At 43.9% G+C, this 20,728-nt stretch overlaps 2 protein-coding genes across 2 annotated transcripts in view; both read left to right on the top strand.

The window, feature by feature from the left end:
- Nucleotides 1–20,728, top strand: part of LOC8038228 (cytochrome P450 1A1) — a 59,588-nt gene that overhangs the window by 2,111 nt on the left and 36,749 nt on the right. The window lies entirely within an intron of this gene.
- LOC8038226 (cytochrome P450 2K6) lies at nt 261–18,900 on the top strand. The gene is made up of 9 exons (XM_029989305.4): nt 261–420; nt 5,600–5,776; nt 8,199–8,292; nt 8,905–9,060; nt 12,657–12,865; nt 15,202–15,327; nt 15,983–16,087; nt 17,730–17,861; nt 18,368–18,900. The coding sequence occupies exons 1-9, from the start codon at nt 261–263 to the stop codon at nt 18,721–18,723; spliced, it is 1,515 nt and encodes a 504-aa protein (XP_029845165.4). The 3' UTR covers nt 18,724–18,900.

Below are 20,728 nucleotides of genomic sequence, written 5' to 3'. Positions count from 1 at the left end.
GCATATTCTTAATAGTTTTCTTTTTCGTGTGTGCGCATTTCAAAAGATGTGGTCCACGCGGCTACCCAGTCTGACCATTAGGTTGGAGATATTAAAAGTATAGGTTAAACCTGGTGTCACTAAACTGACGCGAACTTTAAGTATACTTTCTAAACTGTATTTTGAAACTACAAAATATTACACTTGTAGAATTGAGCAATTCGGTTTTATTCTGCGGTCTTATGTTTTTTGTTTTTTTTTAGAACACCGTACTGTATCCCATGAGCTTTCCATTAGAAAAGGCCCAGTTCTCTTGGGACTGGCGGTGGTTGACGACTGCCTCGGTGTTCCTGCTGTCCTTTTATGTGATACGCTTTTATCGCAAAGTATCCAAATACCCCAAAGGACCTTTCCCGCTGCCCCTGGTCGGAAATCTCCTGAGTGAGTCATGGTTCTTTATGTCAACACTCAGAGGTTGCGCTTTATTTAGTCTTTCTCCTAACTACGCGTGAAAACTACTCTAAGTATTATTTACTTTCCAGACGCAACAATGTTTAAATTATGCAAACATATAAATTGCGCAACTTGGCCTTTGCTCGAAATACTACACAAAGTTGCGTTAATATTTATAATACTGTATACTGTTGATATTATTGGGTTAATAATATACATATTAGTATCTCGATTTTTCTAAAAGCATTAAGAACAAGCATCGATTTCAAGCGACGTAAATATCACGCTTGCTAAGAGCTAACAGTAACCTTTAAACCGCCGAGAACAGTGTCCGCGCTATTAGGTAAAAATATAAGTGGAAATCTTCCCTTTCATTATCCTCCAACAAATATCAGTCGCTCGGGTAATAAAATAGGGCGCCGAAAATGTGTTATATAGGGTCAATAACTGCTTAGTTCTCAAGCTGAAAATTAAAGTAACACAGCATTATATACATTTTAAGTACCCATTTTTTGTATAGTGATGCACTGTAGTGTTTTATTGTTCGAGACTTCATTAGTCTAAAGGGGCGCAATGTCCGAAACATCGATCCTGCGTAAGAAAAATATCCGCACACAGACAATGCGGATACTCCTCATGATGCCTAATGACTCAAGCAGGAGCGTTTTTGGCACCTCTTCATTTCATAATGACGTTTCACAGATTGGAGTGATTCGCCCTGTCAACGTTCTAAATAAAAAGCTCAGTGGTCGTTTTTAAGAAGTCACAGGAATCGTAAAAAACATTTTTAACGCGCCTAGATACCTAGCCGCAAGATACATTTTGGGTAAGGAAAATTTTTTTCAAGCACAAGATGTCTGCCACGAAATTCAATTCAGGCAGAGGTGCGCTTGGACCAAGCCCCATTCTAGGCCCAGCACATTATTTCTGGATCGGCTTGGCTGCTCGGCCGATCGCCATATGATGCCTATTGTGTCTCCCTGTCGAGGCACCGAGTTCGTCTGGCGTCTGATACCGCCTGCCACTTTTGCGAACCGCAGGCCTGAAGCGCCCAGTGACGTCTGCCACACCCCCAGCGTCTACCATCTTCTGCAGCGTCCGCAAGACGCAACCATCAAAACGACGCTGTAGCGTCGATTTATGCGTGAGCCAGGGTCCAGTAGAAACGTCTGAAGGAACTAAAAATTAAACGAAAAATTTACAAATGAAGAGCTTGCGATCTCAGCGTCCTATCTAAACCCAAAGAATGCATTCCTTTTAAGTTTGTTCTTTTTGTTTCCTTTCATAGTGACAAAGACCAGGTTGGTAGAGCGTCTTGACGCAAAGCAAAAAACGCGGCATAAAAGTAATCAATTTTGAAAGCCAGACGCAGAGCTCAGACATTGACAGCTACAATTCTTTACACGTTTAAAAAGCAATAACGGGGACGTATATCTGACGCTTGGCAAGCATCCGATTGCTTCCAGACAACTGACTCGCTAATTTTCATTGGCGGTATGCTATGAGCACTGGCACCATGGTCGTGATCACGACACTTGCAGCCCTTCAGAGAACAGCCATGACACTACTACCGTAGCTACCATCATTATTCGGCATCATCACGCGCAATAAAAAAACTTAAGCCAGACCATGAAAAATAGCTGAAGTAGGACGCTAGGCTTGTGCCAGTCCCTCTACGGAGGCAATTACCCGCGCAAAGGTTCCCGAAGCTTGTGAACTTGCAGCAGATGTTTGCTAAAAGCCACATCGGTTGATGAAATCATTCTACACACATCCCAGTGAACGTGAAACAGCTAGCAATAACGAAAATAAAAAAAGCTACACCGGGAATAGCGCTACACCCAGGTGCCTACAGCCATGTTTGTCAGTGTTTAAAATCAAAGAGGAATCGCGGTCGCGTGCTATTTTTGAAATGAAAACTAATTACTGTATTTAGAATATACGTTTTCTAGACACGAAACTACTTTGACCAAGAGGGTCAAATAGTAGTTTACACAAACTACTATTTCTTAACCAACATTTTCCGAACGCCAATAATATCTCCTGCAAGTGAGAATCGAAAAGGGTGCAAACCATGGAAGCACGTTTCGCTAACGGGCGAGGTCAAAAGGGGGATGTGCCTCCAACTAATTAAGTCTTACGGCGTACTTAGTGGGTTATATTTTCGAGAAAAATTGGTTGTATGGTATTTGTGTCCTATCTACACACAGAAGCAAGTTGCACCCTTGAGAGATATAAAAAAAATGTATTCCAGAGGCATTACCCATAGCTACACCCTCTCAGCCCCTTTATTTGAGAAATACATTCTTTTCAATTATAAAGTTAGGCGATGTTGCGCAGAACACATTCATTGTTGAAGGTTCTGGAAAAGGGTGCTACGATAAAGTTGGAACACGCTTCATTTTCGAAGGGTGTTCCAAGGGTGCCTGAAGGGTGCTGTTTTGACAGCCGCTTCAGACAGCTTGACGTATCGACCAGGTCGAAAAATAATTGCTCGCACCAATGACTTTTACTTGCAGGTGCGTTCCTTGAACTTATACATATTATGCTCTACATGAAATATTTTCAGAAACAGCGCAACATACACATAGCCTTCCTAACTGCGCATAGCCTTCCTAACCTCTGACTGAGTGTCTTTCAATTGGGGACCCTGAAGCGATTCCTATGCCCGACGTAGGAATCGCAACAGGGTCAGGATTCCTACGTCGGGCATGATTTGTGGCGACTGAGTTTGCTATTTCTGGACATTAATAATGTGCAGCTTGTGCTCGTTGTTCGCAAACTTGTTTCTGGTACAAGAATATCTTTAGGGCGCTGCAGCAGCGTCCCATTTTTAGTTCTTTAGATAGGGTCCTAAGGATGTTCCTGTATCACCCATAGAATGTTAGATCTGGAAGAAGATTATTCGCATCACCTCAAATGCCGACGTACCAACCTCGGTTTTCTGCAGGGAAAATAGTCCTCTTATCGCTCTCCTCTTCTAATCAGCAAGGGGGAGCCATGTTGGAGCAAGGTAAAAGGTGGTGAGGATAGAGAAAATGAACAGGCAGGCAAAAGAGTAAATCGCGAAGTGTACGTCGACCTTTAAAGATGTATTCACACTGGCAATCGAATCACAACCGCAAACCGGATCCACTCGTTTTTATCGTCAAACGCGCGTGAAATTCCATTGAATCTTTAAAAGGGTACTCTAAAGGTTGGCGCCATTGTGTTCAGTTTGCATTGCTGCATACCCGACCCGGAGAAATAACACGGAGCCAACGGTTTCAACAACAAGAAACTACATTTAATTGGACATGGACAAGACGATTGACATTGTTACCAGCGAAGCCCGAGACCAGGCAGCGGCTGCCCGTGCGCCGGCTCTGATCCGCCTTATCAAGGCGGCGCACGCGATGTGCGCGTGGCCGGCTTAATTCCGCCGCCACGCGGGAAAGTTCGCCACCTGTGCCCCGCACTTGAGCAACTAAGCTGGGGAGCCGCCAAGGTGCCCACAACCCTTTCCGGTATGCTATTTAGTATCGTGAAATTCATAATAGTTATTGTAAAATCGAGAGACGAAAATGATGCAAAAATCAACATTCAGATATACCCGCACTTTTTAGTGCATGACGTCAGTGGCAGGCAAGCTTGCCAGTCGAGCGGGCAGTCTAAAAAATAGATTATGCCAATCATTTGTGCCGTGCTGGAGCGCGGGGACTGGAGCGAGCTTCCAAAGCATTCATTTGACACCATAAATCTGCATCGAATCTCTTCCAAAGAAACTCTACAGTCCAAAGATTGAAAACTGCTTTCCAGTGACATCACTCTTTCGTCGTTGCCAGTAGAGACTTTCAGTTTAAAAAAAACACGGTGAGCACCAAAACTGTAAATTCAATAACTTCGCGAAAAAACAATATATTTACCTAATATTTAGGATACTATTTTAGCGATGTTTGTTGGTGAGCTTAGCAGAATTTCAAGCAAATCAGAGATAATGAAAATCCTGTAGAATACCCCTTTACATAAAATTGAAAGAATAAAACACGGAGGACAAGCACAGGACAACCACTTTGCTTGTTCTCCGTGTTTTATTCTTTCAATTTTATGTATTCATGTTTAACCCGCTCGCCTTCACCAGTACCCCTTTAAGCAACCGCGTTTACAGTAGCTTTGCGAACGTGGTTCACTCGCCAGTGTGAATAAGGTGTTAAAAAACGTTTTAGTGTGTATGCTGTTCCGGAGTATGCCGAAGAACCGATGAATCATGAGTTGAAACGAAAGATTTAATCGGCAAACTTGTCCCCCCCCCCCCCCCCCCCCACACACACAAGAAAAAGAGCTACTATAGTCGGTTACAAGTCAAGAAGGTAGGAGAAGCTCCTCCCACAAGTGTGATGCGCCCGTTTCAAATCCCTCCGCAGTCGAAAGAAGAGTTCACTGGAAACGCTCCTTGTTCCGCTTCAATGGATTCCCACTTGTCTCCGATCCCACTTTTTAAGAAAGCGACCTTTGTATTCATCGGAGAGGGAACCGAGCCCCTGAAAGCAGCCTTTGTATCCATCGGGGGGGAAGCTAATCCCCGAAAGTCGTATTTGTTTCCGTCGGTGGGGGAGAACTCTAATCTCCCTCTCGTGGCTTCCACAATGCTAAGTCAAAGTCAAAAGGTAAAGCAAATATGTACAGAAAGGCAAGACCCTCCTCGCGCGTTGGCCGCGACGTCACGGAAACGGTGGGACGCTATTGGATGCGGAGGTGGCGGAGGGATATCCGATTCCCTTTGAGGGGCATTTGCCGCTACCTTCTTAACCTGTAACTGACTATAGACAGCGGAAATATGTGAGACGACTTTGCGGCGTAACAACAAGCGAGAGCGAGACTGACTCGACAAGGTCGCGGGCCGCTCCCCGTCTAGTGTCCGACGGCATCATGAAAATTCGGCCGAGAAGATTCGAGCATCGAGCGTTCGGGGTGAGAATGAACAGTCACTTTAGAGAATAAGAAACTTGGGCGAAATTATAAAAGTTACGCTCCGAGTAAGAGTAAAGCGACTCTTTTAGAATACCTTGACCGGGCGCTTCTTGCTCGGCCTCGCATGCCGCCAAAATGCACTTCATATTTTCCTACAGAGTACACCGAAAATTTCTCCGTATGAACATTGCTGCAATTTTATTTTCGGTGCAATTAGGCTTACGAAAGGAGAAGCTCTACAAGAAGGCAGAAGAGTGGTCACGCAAGTATGGCGACCCGTTTACGCTATGGATGGGAGAAAAGCCGATGTTGATGCTGACTTCGTACCAAGTGGTAAAGGAAGCCTTCATCGACAAACGGCACGAATTCGCCGGACGCTTTCCGATGAAGATAGGTGGGTAATCCATAGTGATCGGATCGAATAGCTCGTGGCCCCACCACAACGTTCCCCAGTGATCACGTTGTTTCGCTTCTTTCTTAGTGCTAATAGCTCCCTTGTGTCATGTACAATCATTAAATATAAAAAAAGAAAGCGACCCATCGTGCTAATTTGGTTAACCTGCCAGTCATTTAATACATTCTGCTTCGAACTAGGTTTGTAACTTGAATTTTAGGTTTGCAGTGCCTAAACTCTGACAAACGAAGAGACAATGAAAATTGTGGAAACTAAAGTCATAGACAAAGGCTAAATGTAGTGTTTTCGCGCATTTTATTCATGCATGTAAACATTGAGACTATAAAGAAAAGAAAGTTTCTTCAAATTATAATGTAGTTTTGGGATATTTGATTCACACATAATAGTTGCGTTGTTATCTAGGTTTTAGTAGGTTTCTCTTTCGCGTTCTGATGATTTATTATTACAAATTATAACGTTCCAGGTTACTCGTGGCCCCCGAATGTTGAAATTCTAAGGAAAACATTTCTGGCTGCAGAAGATAAAAACAGCGCAAAAAAGCGACGGACCGGATGAAGACAAACACAGATAGAGCGCCCTGTCTATGCCTACAGCGCTCTGTCTGTGTCTACCTTCATCCGGTCCGTCGTTTTTTTTTTTTTTTTTTTTGCGCTACTTCCATTTTTTGAACAATGTCATAGCAACTCGCCCAAGCTTTAACTTTAGCGATGTTTAACTCGTAATATTGTGCGCGTTTTAAAATAAAAAAACACGCAAAGTAGCTTGATTTCTTTCGTGTAAAACTGAAAAATGCTAAGTGAGTTTTGCCTTAATAGCCACATTACACAACCTCTACGGGACATTTGACGGAAAGGTTGCAAATCGATAGGCCTCACGCTCATTTTAGTTGCGTGCATGAGCCGTGGCTAACGACAGCTCCCTAGTAACAAGTGTAGATGGCGACGCGTGATTCAGTCTTTTAGTTTGTATTTGTCGCAGTTGGGGCGCACGCTGTCTGAATACCGCACCCCTGAGTGAGCCAGGAAGTTTAAAACCAACAAGTGCGAGGCTACAGATAACGACTGGATGACAACCCAAATACCATTTCTGGGTTGAGAACGACGTTGCAATCTGATGGAGCCAATCAGGCGGCTCCAAAAATGCATCGTCACGGCGTTCGTTGACTTTGCCCGTTAGTGCTACTGTCGGAACCGGTTATGTCAAAGTCGGTTCTAATGAAATAGCGACTACAGCGAAACGATCCCGATTTTACATTCCCTTTTGCAGTTCGTTAACCGAAGTCGGTTATAACAAAATCGCGGATATAGCCAAGTGATCTCCAATTCCGGTTGATTTCGTTATAATCGGTCTCGACAGTACAACCGGCAAAAGCAATCACGCAGGCAAAAAAAAGCACAGGATTATGAGGTGTTTCCTTTGCGTGATCTGTTTAGACAGGGGTAGCAACTGCACAATGACCACGAGTGAGGCGATCAGGCACTTTTGGTGCTGCTTCATTTGCTTTATAGATTGGCAGGGTCGGCTGCCAATCTATAATCTCTCAGAGCTATCTGTAGGAAAGCTAGAAACAACCTTCTTAAAGGACACATGCAAAGGAAAAAAACATTTTTTTTAGACAGCTTAGATGGAAAAAGGTTGTCATAAAACGATTTTACAACGGAGAAAAAAAATTTTTAGAGCTATATTTACGGCGCTATACGAATTTGTAGTTGGCACTCGCGGGAGCCGCCGCTGGTCACGTGGTAGGCCCGCGCGCCGCCGCGCTGCGTCGCCGCCGCACGCTGAGCGTTCTGCGAACGCCGCTTCAACGCGTTTCTCCACGCCGCCGTCGCCGCCGCCGCACAAGTTCGTCTGCTTCGGGGCGCCGCCGCCGTCGTCTGGCCGGCGCACAGGTCTATCACGTCTGCTTGCGCTTTTTCAGGAGTTTCCTTTGGGCTTTAAAAGATACTTATTCATCTTAGTTTTTTGTTATACTTCAAACAAAGATGAATAAGTTACTTTTAGAGGCCATAGGAAGCTTCCGAAAGAACGCAAGCACCACGTGATAAATAAAGACCAGCCACGTGATAAATACAGACCACTTTTCCGCGGTGCCCGCGGGCGCCAACTACAAATTCGTTTTGCGCCGTAAATATAGCTCTAAAATTTTTTTTTCTTCGTTGTAAAATCGTTTTATGGCGTCCTTTTTCCATCTAAGCCGTTAAAAAAAAATGTTTTTTTCCTTTGCATGTGTCCTTTAAGCGCGGACACCTTCAAAAAAGGTTTCACGTGTCTAGTTCTGCGCCGAACACATTATCTAACTAATTTCAAGCAAACGTGGATATAGACTATTTCTGTGCTGCGAGAGAGCGCACTTTTTATCTGATTCATTACTTGATGATGAGTTGGTGTGATTTTTCAGGTGCTCTCCAGACGCAGAAGAACCATGACATCGCGTTTGAAGATTACAACCCTACGTGGAAGGCGCTTAGGAAAGTTGCGCTTACTGCAGTCAGGTGCGAAACACTGCTAACACTGAACATATTGCTGTGATTGCGAAGGATACAGACTGAAATACAGTAGAATTTTGAAACCTGTTCCATATTATTAAACTGGGCGTCGTGCTAAACGAAAAAAAAAATTATCATATAGACATGTTGCCAGGAATTAGTTTTTTTTTTTTTTGTTTTAACTAACACGGGTAGTACAGAAATATTTTTTATATGGCATACATGAAGTATTTAACTGCAAAACCAAATTGTGCATCTTATACAAAAGTACTTGCCTTCGGGAAAGCCGGAGTAATAAGTAAAACAATTATTATGAAGGGACGCAAATGTTAGGGTAAGCTAAATGGGTGGATATATATCGAAACACAAAGAGAAACTCCAGGTTAGAATAGGGACTGTTCTAGTTCTGTCCGCTTTTTTTTTTTCACGTGTCGTTGTCGTTTGGCATATTTATGTTCTGTGCTTACAATCTGAGTAAATAAATTAGTTGATTGAAGAGCAACTTTTCTGCGTTCCTTTGCCTGCCCCTTGTCTTCTTTTTTTCTCGATTTATTTTGAATAGCAATGTTGGCATTCCGTGATTTTGCTAGGCTTCACTTGATACTTAGTCTCTGCCAGGAAATACGCCATGAGTGACTCCGCGGAAACGCTCTGCGCTGAAGTCGTGGACGCCTACGTGGACTCCCTGGAGAAAGGACCTAATACGGTAGACTCCAAGGATCCATTTCAGTTCATTATATTCAACATCGTCGGCACATACGTCTTCGGAACAAGGTAGGAACAGTTTTATCATTCAGTTCATAGCACTGAACTTGACGTGACACTTCTTTTCACTACAGTTGGTATTTCTAGGCTTTACCAAGACATCCGTTTCTGTCATTCGAAGTCTTCAAAGTAGTGCTTACTTATGAGTGAAAGGCTCTTCAAGCGTCTTGTCATTCCGAACATGACCACCCACGAGATGTTTGCTTTGAACAAAAAATGCCCCCCCCCCCCCCCTCCTTTTTACCAATATATTATTGCGGTAAAAATCCCAATAACAAAAGTGGTTTTACCTCACATTACACTATCGTCGTTTCAGTTGACGGAAATACAGGTGTTCGTGACGTCGGCAACTATTGGAGAAATCCAAAGGCGTCCTGTCCTTGCTGCAAAGAGCAGTCGCTTTCGGCACGACACGTTCAGCTCGATAGTTGGACTATGCCCAACTCTCGAACACTAAAGTGTTGGCTGAGTGTTGTGGCAGCTCAATCAGAAACGGAGAAAAGGAAATGAGTGTCACGTGCTCGCCGACTCCCGTTGGCGGCGCGCATCTGTTTCCCCGAGACGGTTTGTTGCTTTTGCTTGTTGGGGAGCGGAGGGGACACTGCAGCAGGTTGTTCCAAGGTTGCGATAGTTAAAGCAGGACTGACAGAAGACGCGGCTGCAAGCGGTATCGCCAGAAAGACCGGCCACGACGACACTGCTGCAGAGTGCAGCCATGTTTGCCGTCAGGAATGGGTAGTATTTCAAATACAAGTATTTGAAATACGTATTTCAAATACTTTGTGTATTTTGCATTTGTATTTAATTACAAATCGGGTAATGTATTTGACGTGCATATTTAAATACTGAAACGTGGGTATTTGAAATACAATTGTAATTAAATACAATTTCGTGGGCGAAAATACATTCTCAAATTTATTGTCACTGTTCAGAGCAGGAAGAACACTACGTTCTGCACCGAATGCAGTGTCTCTCAATCAAGCACAAGCGTTTCGTGCCTTTGTGATTACGGTGCTAGTCCAGAGCAAGAATAGTGACGAAATCGACGTTCATAGGCAGACTGGCGAAGTAAGTGCCTATGACAACTTGCGATGCTTTCCAGCCTGATTTCCATCCATATTTTTGCCTGGAACATCCTAAATGAGCGGGTCGTCCAGATTTTCGTAACTGGTGCGAGTTGCAACAATATATAAATTCTCTAGCTAGTTCTGCGCGCCTTGGTCGTCTCGGTTCTTTGTCGTTCTATAAAAATGTAATCGACGAAAAAAAGCTGCTTAAAGCTCTGTACTTTTTTCACCTATTACGTCCAAGCAGATGACATTTTTTTTGTGATTATAATTCTATTACGTTACTAGAGCCTCGCACACTAACTCCCGAGTGTGCGATGCAAAATTAAAATGAGATAACCAGAATCCCGTTGCAGGTGCCCTGAAGTCGCTGACGCAAATTTTGAGGAATGTATTTGGAAAAGTATTTGGGGGAGACCAAATACATTTGACTGTATTTGTATCTTGTACTTAAATGCTTTTTTGGAAATGTAATTAGATTTGTAATTAAATACATTTTAACGAAGTATTTTGCATTTGTATTTCGATACATATTTGCATGTATTTTGCCCATCCCTGTTTGCCGTGGACCATTTCATTAAAAATAGCAGAAAGAGAAATGCCCTCCGTCCTCTCTCCCCGGCACGTCATGTGCTCTGAAGACTGGGCAGGACGCGACATCCGTCTGGCGTGAAAACGCGGTGAAAAATCGCGTTATTTCAGCAATATCAGGTGCAAAATCTGGGGTTAAGATGTTCAAGTTATCGCACATTCTTATACCCGATAAAGCGATTGACTTGGGACAAGCCTTGACTCACCTGCAGCGCAAGTAAAGAGAGAAAAATTATTACAACCCTGTAAAACCTTGTGCTGACGTTGAAAAACTAAAACGCACATTTGGGCTCGGGGACTACATTGCAACTGTAGCAGCCCAGCGAAGGTACGCTAGCTGGCCATTTGCTGATATGAATGGGCACAGTACAGCAGACTGGTCCTGAACTATCCATAAGTATTATAGACAGGCAAACCACTTTAGAGCGGCAGCAGCGAGCGAGCGTTAGACGTTCGATACAGCCAGGGTGCAGCACACGGATACTGCACACACCATGAAGAACAGTCGATGTGTCGTCTGCTATTGGGATCGGGGGCGTGTCTTGTCCCTCTTTCACCACGCCGAATTCTTCGCAACGCCTGGATGCAATAAAATGGAACCTCCCTAAGAACACTTGGTGCAATGGTCTATTCGTGAGCCGCAAGCGACGATATCGCGTTCTTACTGAATTTTGACTGTGGTTTACTGTGTTTCGCAACGCAACTGTGTGTGCAAGAATTGCGCCAACGCACTCCGTAACGTTCTGCATCCGACTGCCATAACTCAATGCACCGCGCTCAAACGCCAACGTGTCTACGCTAGACTCTAACGGTTGCAGTTCAAAGTTGTGCACCTAGCCGTTAGAGTGCTGTGACAGTACCCGACGCCACGCACTCCGGTGTTACCGCTCACTGTGATTAAAATACATTGAGTTTTAGTAGAGCGTACACTGCGCAAAGCGGGCCCAGTGGGCGCGTGTTCAATTCATACTTTGTAGTGGCAACACGAGTTCCCGCTAGCAATGTGAAGCTCTAGCGTACGGTCTACTAAACGTACGTAATAGAGAAGTTTAGTAAACCGTACGCTGCGGAATACAGCACTAGCTGTCAGAGCCGTGCATAGAGAGAGTATGGTCAATGGGACGCGTGGGCAGAGCTAGGGCGTGCACCAGATTCAGAAAGAGTGCTTTACAAGATTTCTTGACTAACCAGAAGCTGGAAAGAATTCTCTAACGGGGGTACCGAGAAACAGCTTAATCATAGGTATTTCGTTTCATCGAGCGCGTAAAATGTAAATGTAGTAACGTTTCATGGTCGAAAATAGGGTGCATGTGATGTTTCGATTATGATCATGCAGAAAGATGTAAGAAACGAATGTGCCGCTCGGACGTTGTTTTTTCTCGAACAGAGTGTGATCGCTCGGACGGTAGATTCCCGGCCCTCGGCTCCTTGCGTACGGATTATGTCGATCGGTCCGCTAGTCGCGCTCTTCCACCATGATACTGGATGAGCGTGATTGAAACATCACGTGCAGCATATTTTCAGTCACCGAGAGTTACTCCGACGCGCTTATGCATTCAGTTTCCCGCGACCACTGCCAGGGTATTATATCCGGGTTCCGGTTGGCCACAATTGAGTTTCTAATGACGCCCTGAAATCCGCCCATCCCGCTTTCAGCCAATGGCGCTCCTCATTTGTCTCCTATACTTTCCAATGAATGGCCAAACTCTCCACATGCTCTGGTTGCTGGCGCCTGCTCCATCCACGCCTCAATGTGACAGCACGAGCTCTCGCTTGAAACACTAAGCTCTTGCGTACGGTCTACTAGGTGTCTGTATTAGATGGTTCAACGCTTAGTCAGTGGTATGGCTCAGTTTCGACCCATTCTTCGGTGTTCACCTCTCAAACCTACGTCCGGCCAATGTGATTCAAGAGTACAATTATATGAACCGGTTTGAGTTGTTTCAGGTTTGAAAATGAAGGTTCTGAGCTGGCCAGGATTAGGCGGATTAACGAGTCTGTTACCGAGCTGGCGCCCAATGGCCTACCCAGCGACATCGTGCCTTGGCTTGGCATATTGCTCCGTAACAGAGAAAAAAAGATAGAGTCCCTCTACACCGAGTTCTTTGAGCTAATCGAAGCGCTCTACAAGAAGGCTGTACACCGCCATGTTCCAGGTAAGTTCATTTTCGACAAAAAGTATTCTATCTTGTGTTCACCTATTTTGTTTTAATTACTGAACAGTTTGGTCTAAGAATTCGCCAGTTCTGGCTAATATTTCGAACGAAGCATTATCTCCAATTATGGCTTGCGATAGAACCACTGAACCACTGAACTTTGACTTCAGGGTGTTGTTATTTTTTTTGTTTATAAAAACAATTAATAAAACGCAGAGTAAAAACATAATTAAAACGAACTGTTCAAATTGCGCCACTAAAAGTTGATCTACAATGACGTACTATTGCTATATAAACTTCCGCTTGACGCAGCGAAGTCATTGCCATTAGCCCGTTCTTCCCACGGGGATCATGATGACGATACCTATGGTCTGGCCGTCTTGTAATACGAGCAATTATTGTGTAACTCGCAGCTTGTTAAAAAGCCAGATTGGAGATATTGGCCTATGAAGTGCAGGTTTCACAAGCTGAATGCTTTGCCTACCATTACCCACCTTCGCTCTTACGGCTCGCGCACGTAGAGTGGCAATACATTTATAAAGAGAGACAACTGAAGCTTATTAAAGTTAAAAGAATATTTTTCGATGGTATTTTTCTGCTGCATGCGTAGGAGCTACATGGCCACTTTGGCGTCGATTTAGGACTCACGGATGCATTACCGAAGAACCAAAAATAAAGATAGACGTGCTTCACGTTTTTTTACGCTTAATAACGAACTATGCGTACTTCAGCAAAACCGTTGTACGATGGGCCACTTCCCATTGGACAACGCGGCGAAACAAAACATTGTCACAACAGCGCCGCATTGCAAACTATACCACAAAGGACACAGCAATGGTTGACAAGCGATACTTCGGTGGTCGTTCGGGTCGATTTTTTACTCTTTTAGAAGTTTTACTAGTTTACTCCGTTGATCAGTCGAGACACTAATATCCTAATTACTCCTGCGCAAAAAGCGCCAAGATTAAACAGCCGACGAAACCACGGTAACTTTGCTCCAGCCAGTTCATTCCTCTACAATTCCTGCTTTCTCAACGAGCACATGGCTTAAGACGTGAGCTAACAAAGTGCGCATTACGTGCCTGTTTTTCTCTTTTTTTGACAAATAAATTATTAGCTTAAGGTTTTTCTCGTCCAAGTCCCCTTCCCCTCCGCCCCCCCCCCCCCCCCCACACACACACAAATGTCTTATCCAAACGCATACACAATTACATTGCAAAAACAAATATGCTTGTGACTTAGGTATAGTAGAAAGCATTAGGAGATATAACTCGGCTTGGTTATGCGTGCAATGTGATCTTTGGAAGGCGCTATTCGGGCTAAAAATATCCTGTAAATAAACCAATGAACCGAGTGCATTGAAGCTTTTCTCAAATGTGTCTTTTGGGTGGTGCATGCCTTATACGCAAAGGTTATATGTTTCAATTTCAGGCAACATATTTAAGCTCGAAATCCTGCACGGGGGTAAAGGTAGAAGAATCTGTTTGACGCCGCTATTCGCAGGTGGTGCCGCACATGCTCGGATCTGCTGAAACTGATTTCCGGTATTCACATTAAAAAAAAAAAGCATAAAGAAGCTTTCACGTTTTTGCTTTAAGTTGTGAAATCTGTGAATAACAGCAAAAACAAAAGCCCGTTTTTTTTTTTACCGTTTTTGCTCCTGCTTATAGCGAAAACAATATTCTTAAGCTAAATTTTCTCCCCTAGGAACGTACACATACGAAGTTTAAGTGTGACTAAAGGAATACTGAACTGTAATTTCGAACTCACAAAACAAGGCCGGACGAATAGGCGGGAGGCTGCAAAACACAAAGACATCGTTCAAACAGCGATATCTCTAACGGATCGCCATATTTTCGGAAAGGAAGTGCGCGAGCGAACATGGCCGACTAGGCCGACAAGACTAGGCACGTCACGATTCCCATTCCCTCTCCTCCCCGCTTCGTCCCGTCGAGCTGCTGAACCGAAGCGAGGAGGAGAAAAGCGAGGCCGCTTCCCCTCATTCTCGAATTCTCCCAGAGAAAAATGACGTCAAAGAACTCGCTTGATCGCGCCCTTCTTTTCCAGAAGTACGGCCATCCGTTTGAGATACCGAGGTAGGACTGATGTTTTGGAGTTTGTAGCGTTCCGTTCCACGCTTCTGCGGCAATATTTTGCGAAATCCAAATTTCGGTTTAGTATCCCTGCACTAGGTAAAGACGCCTTTGTGAGAAGTTTGATTGGACTCAGTTCAGTGGTTTATTTATACAATCCTTTTTCCGCCCGAAAAGCGCTCTCAAACGCCCTGTTATGCACAAGGCTGACGTTAGATTTTGACCAATGTCGAAATTTTACAGGATCGATACAAAACTTCACTCATTCAATGTTGGCGGCAAGAGAAGAGGCGCTCCTGCAAAAAAAGAGTGACTCTCAGTACCTCACCGAAGCCAACATGGTCCAGATACTTCTAGACGTTTTCGGAGGTAAGAGCACGCCTTCGTAGTTCATCAAGAATAATCATTTGTGGTTGTAGGAGAATGTGGATCTTCGCAGTTGATAAATAACCGTGAGATTCAGTACCACGTTAATAAGTTCTCAAAATTCTCCCCCAAAAGAATTTTGTTTCATTATCTGAAGAAGGACTAATATTTTCTCAGGAGCCCATAATGTCACTTCACCATTGGATATGTTTGAAAGAAAGCTATCGCGGGATCTATTTTTTAACCCAAATAGGAAATGCGTTTTAGTCTGTTCGCTATTTTCACAAAAATGTGTTTTCAAATATATTGCACTCCGACACATCTGCTATTCTCTGGAAAGCCCCTAAACTGCGTTTAATGGAGCCTTCGGTGTAAATCCTTGTTGATGTCAATTGCTGCCGTTCTGGGAACATATAAGGCTTGGTGGAAGTTTAAACGCATCGTGATATTCGAATGTTGACTTTGGTTACTAGACCTTTATGTTGATTATTTTCAGAGATATCTGAAATATTCCCAGTGGCCCGTGCTACTTTCAATCCTTATCTTCGAACTACCCCGTCGTATGGCCAAAAGCTACTCTTATTCTTCGTAACTTAAGAAGGTATTTTTCAGCTCCGCCCAAGATAAGTAGATATGACTCACAATTAATATTTTCCAGCTTCGACTGACACCACTATCGGAGAATTGCGGTGGTTATGTTTGACGATGAGTCGAAAGCCAGAGATACAGGCAAAGATTCAAAGAGAAATCCAATATTACCTTGGTAAGCTACGGACAATAATAACACCATTGTGACCTTACTGAGTTTCGGTTTGGTTGATGATAATGATGCTTTAAGCTCGACTCGAATAGACGAAATATGTGCTAATATGGTAATGCAAATAAATGCAAAAGTGCGAGCGAGTTTGACAAGAACGACGAAAATAATCCTTGGAGAAGGGAAACAAGGGCGACAAAGACCAAACCCAAATCTCCAAACATGGCCAGGTGACTGGTGCGCGACCGAAACAATCAACCTGCTCCTGGTATCGAAAAAGCGACCACCTTATTTTCAGTGGAGCGCTCTACCAACGTTTAACTCCTGGTTAGCTCAACTGGTAGAACGCTCATTGAAATGGAGATGTCCCTGGTTCGATACCAGGAGCAGATGAATTTTTTCGGTCACGCACCAGTCACCTAACTGTGTTTGCAGATCCTTGTTTGTCCTTTGTCCTACTTCTAACCTTTCTCCAGTGATAACTTTTGTCAAGGGTGGGCTCCAGTCCTCCTTCGAAAGTTCTCATAGAAGATATAGGGACATGCAACGTGCTACAAGTTTTATAGTATGATAGCCCCCCCCCCCCCCCCCCCCCCCCAATGTAAGGACTTCTTTCTTTTGGGGGAATTATAACGAAGTTCCACAACATGGAAACCCAAGACAACGGAACATAAAAGGGGGGCTTCCCCTTTCTTCTTCCTTTGTCTCAGGTTTTCATGATGTTGTAAAATTACCAGCTCGCCGGTATTTACATTTTCACTATCTAGCATGGTTCCTTTTCCTTAACCTTCAATACAGTAACAAGTGATGTCCTTGCTTTACTACTTTCTAACCTAAGGCACCGATTATAACATCATCCCGTATCTCTTCGCGAATAAGCGACGATTCGAAAAGCCCCAAAAGGTGACACTAAGACCGGTATTTGAAATCTGCCGAATCTGTGTAGGCTTATCGTTTAAATTTACAATGAAATAAGACTGCAAGTAAGCTTTCACACAAATATTAATTTTTCCAGAGTTCTGTTGAGGAGTCGACGTGAGTACGTTGGGGCGGGTTTCATTCTGTCAACGGCAATGTTTATGAACGCTTCTGCGTTTCTTTCGCAGGATTTTAAAATGTACTTTTTTACCATGCCGATACGTGAAACCCTCTAACCTCCTCTTATAGGTGTAAAAATATATATATGGCATGACGAGCCCTCAGCATTTCACTAACGCTCCACAGCCAATGAGAATGCGGCATTAGCCGATATAAGGACGCCAAAGAGCCAATCACGAAGCAAGAAGAGAGCCACGCCACTTTCCCCTTCCTTTATGTGCCAGTGACTATAGTTGTTTTGCCAAGTGAAGACATCACGACCAAATGATTAAGTCCACTGCACTTTAGGTCATGAACACTGTTTTCATTTTAATGTGTTTTTTTGCGCATACTATACAGCAATATTTGAGACAAAAGTTTAGAGTTCGATTGGCACGTTTAAAGTTGTTCGATTGAGTTCATATGGATATTTCGTACACATCTCGTGGGACGGAAAACTCGACTTGATACCATTTCAAACGAACTAATCCGACTCTGAGTTGCATATGTAGTATTTTCCAAGGTACGGATTTGAAGTGGGCAGTTGGTAACGTAGCTGTCGTTCAACCAGGGCAAACCCCACCGACCTTGCAAGCCAGGGACAAACTCCCGTATACGGTTGCCTGCATCTACGAGACGCTCAGGGTGTATCCGATCGTTCCCTTGGGCCTTCCGCACAACACATCTTGTGACACGCATGCGGGTGAGTTTGCTTCTTGCCAATGACATTCCTTAGGTGTCTCTCACCTATTGAAATAAGCAATATTGACCCATGCGACCTATATCCCATTTACAATCGGACAGAAGCATAGACAATATATGCATTTTTCTCAACTATAAACGAGCAGGTTATTTTTATGTCTGGCCGTAGTTTTAACCCATGCTTTCCCGTGAAAAGGCACTTAAGCGCCATTGCTTCCTTCCGACTCTTTATTATTGTTCCTTTATCGATAGCTTAACGTAATTCGCTGTAGCTTACATCACTGACAATGTTTTTTGTGCTTTACGTTTATGTTACGCATTAGGATATGGGGATTGTCCTTCAACCTATTACTACTCCGATAAAACTGCCGATTGTTTAGGCTCCTCTTCATATCGGTATATTGTATGGTATCATATCTGCCATATGATAAATAAGCATTATGGGTGCATATGCTATTGTGTTTCGGTAAAGTAAGTTCGGTGAAGCAGGTATTTTGATTCTCACAGGCGGCAAGTTTATCCCCAAGAACACTGGCCTCCTCTACAACATCCACGCAGTGAACCACGATCCCGCTCTCTGGAAGGACCCGGAGGTCTTCAGACCCGAACGCTTCCTGAATCCCAGAACGGGAAAGCTGAACCTGGAAGGCCAGCCTCCGCTCCTCACGTTCGGTCTGGGCCCCAGGACGTGTCCCGGGGAGAAGTTGGCTCACCTGAAGATGTTTTACGTGCTCGTGCGGCTCATGCAGCGCGTCACCTTCGGTGTGCCTGACGGAACCTCAAGCACGGACTTAAAGCAGCTTCAGTCCAATCTATTTCTGATGGCAGCCGAGCAGAAAATGGTTTTTAAGCGACGATTCTGACTGATGGTGCACTAAAAAAATGCAAGGCCAGTTCAAACATTTGTGCTTTAGTACAATAGACATTTTTAGAATATCGTATGCAAAAGCGTCAAGTAAAAGAATAAACATGTGCACCGATCGCCACTGCGTCTGCCCCGAGCCCAAACCGCAAATTGGCTTAGCGCATGGTGATGACGCTTTTTTTTTTTACTGGAGCAAAACTCATGGGCACTCAAATCTATATCCTGCAAATGCGTTCAGTTGTGCGCAGACAAACACGAAACGTGTGGAACAGTGCGTAGTTATTTAGCACTAATTTTGCACATAAATTGCGCTTGCAGATGACCACAGTCAACAACAGACAACCGCGATGGCATGTGCGACTGATCAAAACTCCAAAATAGGAAATGACCCTGACAGAAAACTTTGCGGGGTCAGGCTGCAGCCTTGACATGGCTGGCCTTCTAGCGTCTCACCTTGTGTTCCAGGCACCATCCTTTAAACGCATCAGCGTTTCAGCTGGTTCACGCAGCAAGCTGAGATACTGATGTGTGTGAAGTATGGCGCTTTTAACGTATGTCCGACTGGTGTGCCCCGTTGACTGAACCCGAGCCGCAGCCAATATCATCTGACCCACCGCACGTGTTCGATTTCCCCTTAGCCTTCGCTAAGTAACGTCAAAGGCTTAGCACAACGGCATTGTAATCTAGGAAGAATTGGAAAGAGGCGAGCACGAGAACATTGCAGGCTGTATGTGTGATAGCTTTATTTAGTGCGTTTAACCGAAATTTGCTAAAAAAAAAAGTAAATATATTTTCTAGGAATCTGACTTCTTGCTGTTTATCTGGAATGGGCATGCAGTAAAGGCAACCGCCCCACAAAGTATCCTGGATTATTACATCTTAAACCTTACACGCAATAATGTGCTAACCACTCAAAATTAACCGGTAGAGGCGATGCAACATTTTTGAAAATTACTTGTCCTATCTGATATAAGTCTTTTTTTTTTACTTTGTTTTATCTAGGTAGAATAAAAGTGGGCCACTTTTGTTGAGTTAAAGATTAATTTTGTAAGCGTGCACTCAACTCGCGACATACATAACTAGGCCTTAAGACTCTGCTGTGAAATGCGATGTTTGCGAACCCTTAAAGTTATTTTTATCCTGCGATTCATCAGGACGCCGGTAACTACAGCAAACGAGTTCGCTTTATAGTTGCGCTTCCTACAGCCATATCCCGAAACACAAGACGTGCTTGTGGCAGCATGCCACGGATTTGGAAAAGCGCGAGCACTAAATAGAGATGGTGATCATACGCCAATATATTATGTCACATTCTTTCTGCACACTACCCCTTGTTTGCATTATTGACGTAGGCATATAACAGACGCGTGCCGCCTGCTTCATGGTGTACAAACCGATCGTTGAACATGAAAATGCACTGATATGCTTACCGAGCCTCAAATGTATAAGATTACCGTTACAAATTACTTTCGCTGATAACTAATGGATTTCTTTACTCGTTACGTTACAAATTGCTTTCCCGTTACTGTTTCCGTACACTTTGCCAGAAAACAATAGAAGCAATCTTGATATTTTTCAAAAATGTTCTGCAACACTACATTTCATTTCTCACACGCCTGTATTATGGTAGTCTTTGTAAAAATGAAAGTGTGGGTACCCTCCGTTCACCCGCAAGCTGACAAGTCAGCGAAAGCTGCAACCCCACCCGCCATCCAGGCCTTTAACTTACAGCCTCCGAAAATGACCCCTGAAATTCTGCAGACAAAACTAATGGTGAGCATTGCCAGTAGCAGCGTCTAACTCCGCTACGAGATTCAGAGCTAAAGAAGTGATCTACGAAAGCTCTCTTTTGACTCGGCTGTTTCACCTGTTATTCACAAGAAAAGGAAACCTTGGTTCTAACGTTACAATGTATAATCAATGCGGAATGCAGGTGTCCCAGCTTGCCTTTATGTGCTTCCGAAGATTAGAGTTTGTTCTTCTTGCTGACGACCATGCGTGTT

Source organism: Ixodes scapularis, unplaced genomic scaffold, assembly GCF_016920785.2.
Source record: "Ixodes scapularis isolate PalLabHiFi unplaced genomic scaffold, ASM1692078v2 PGA_scaffold11__112_contigs__length_91849675, whole genome shotgun sequence".
Lineage (NCBI taxonomy): Eukaryota > Metazoa > Arthropoda > Arachnida > Ixodida > Ixodidae > Ixodes > Ixodes scapularis.
This window is presented reverse-complemented; position numbering and strand designations above follow the sequence as displayed.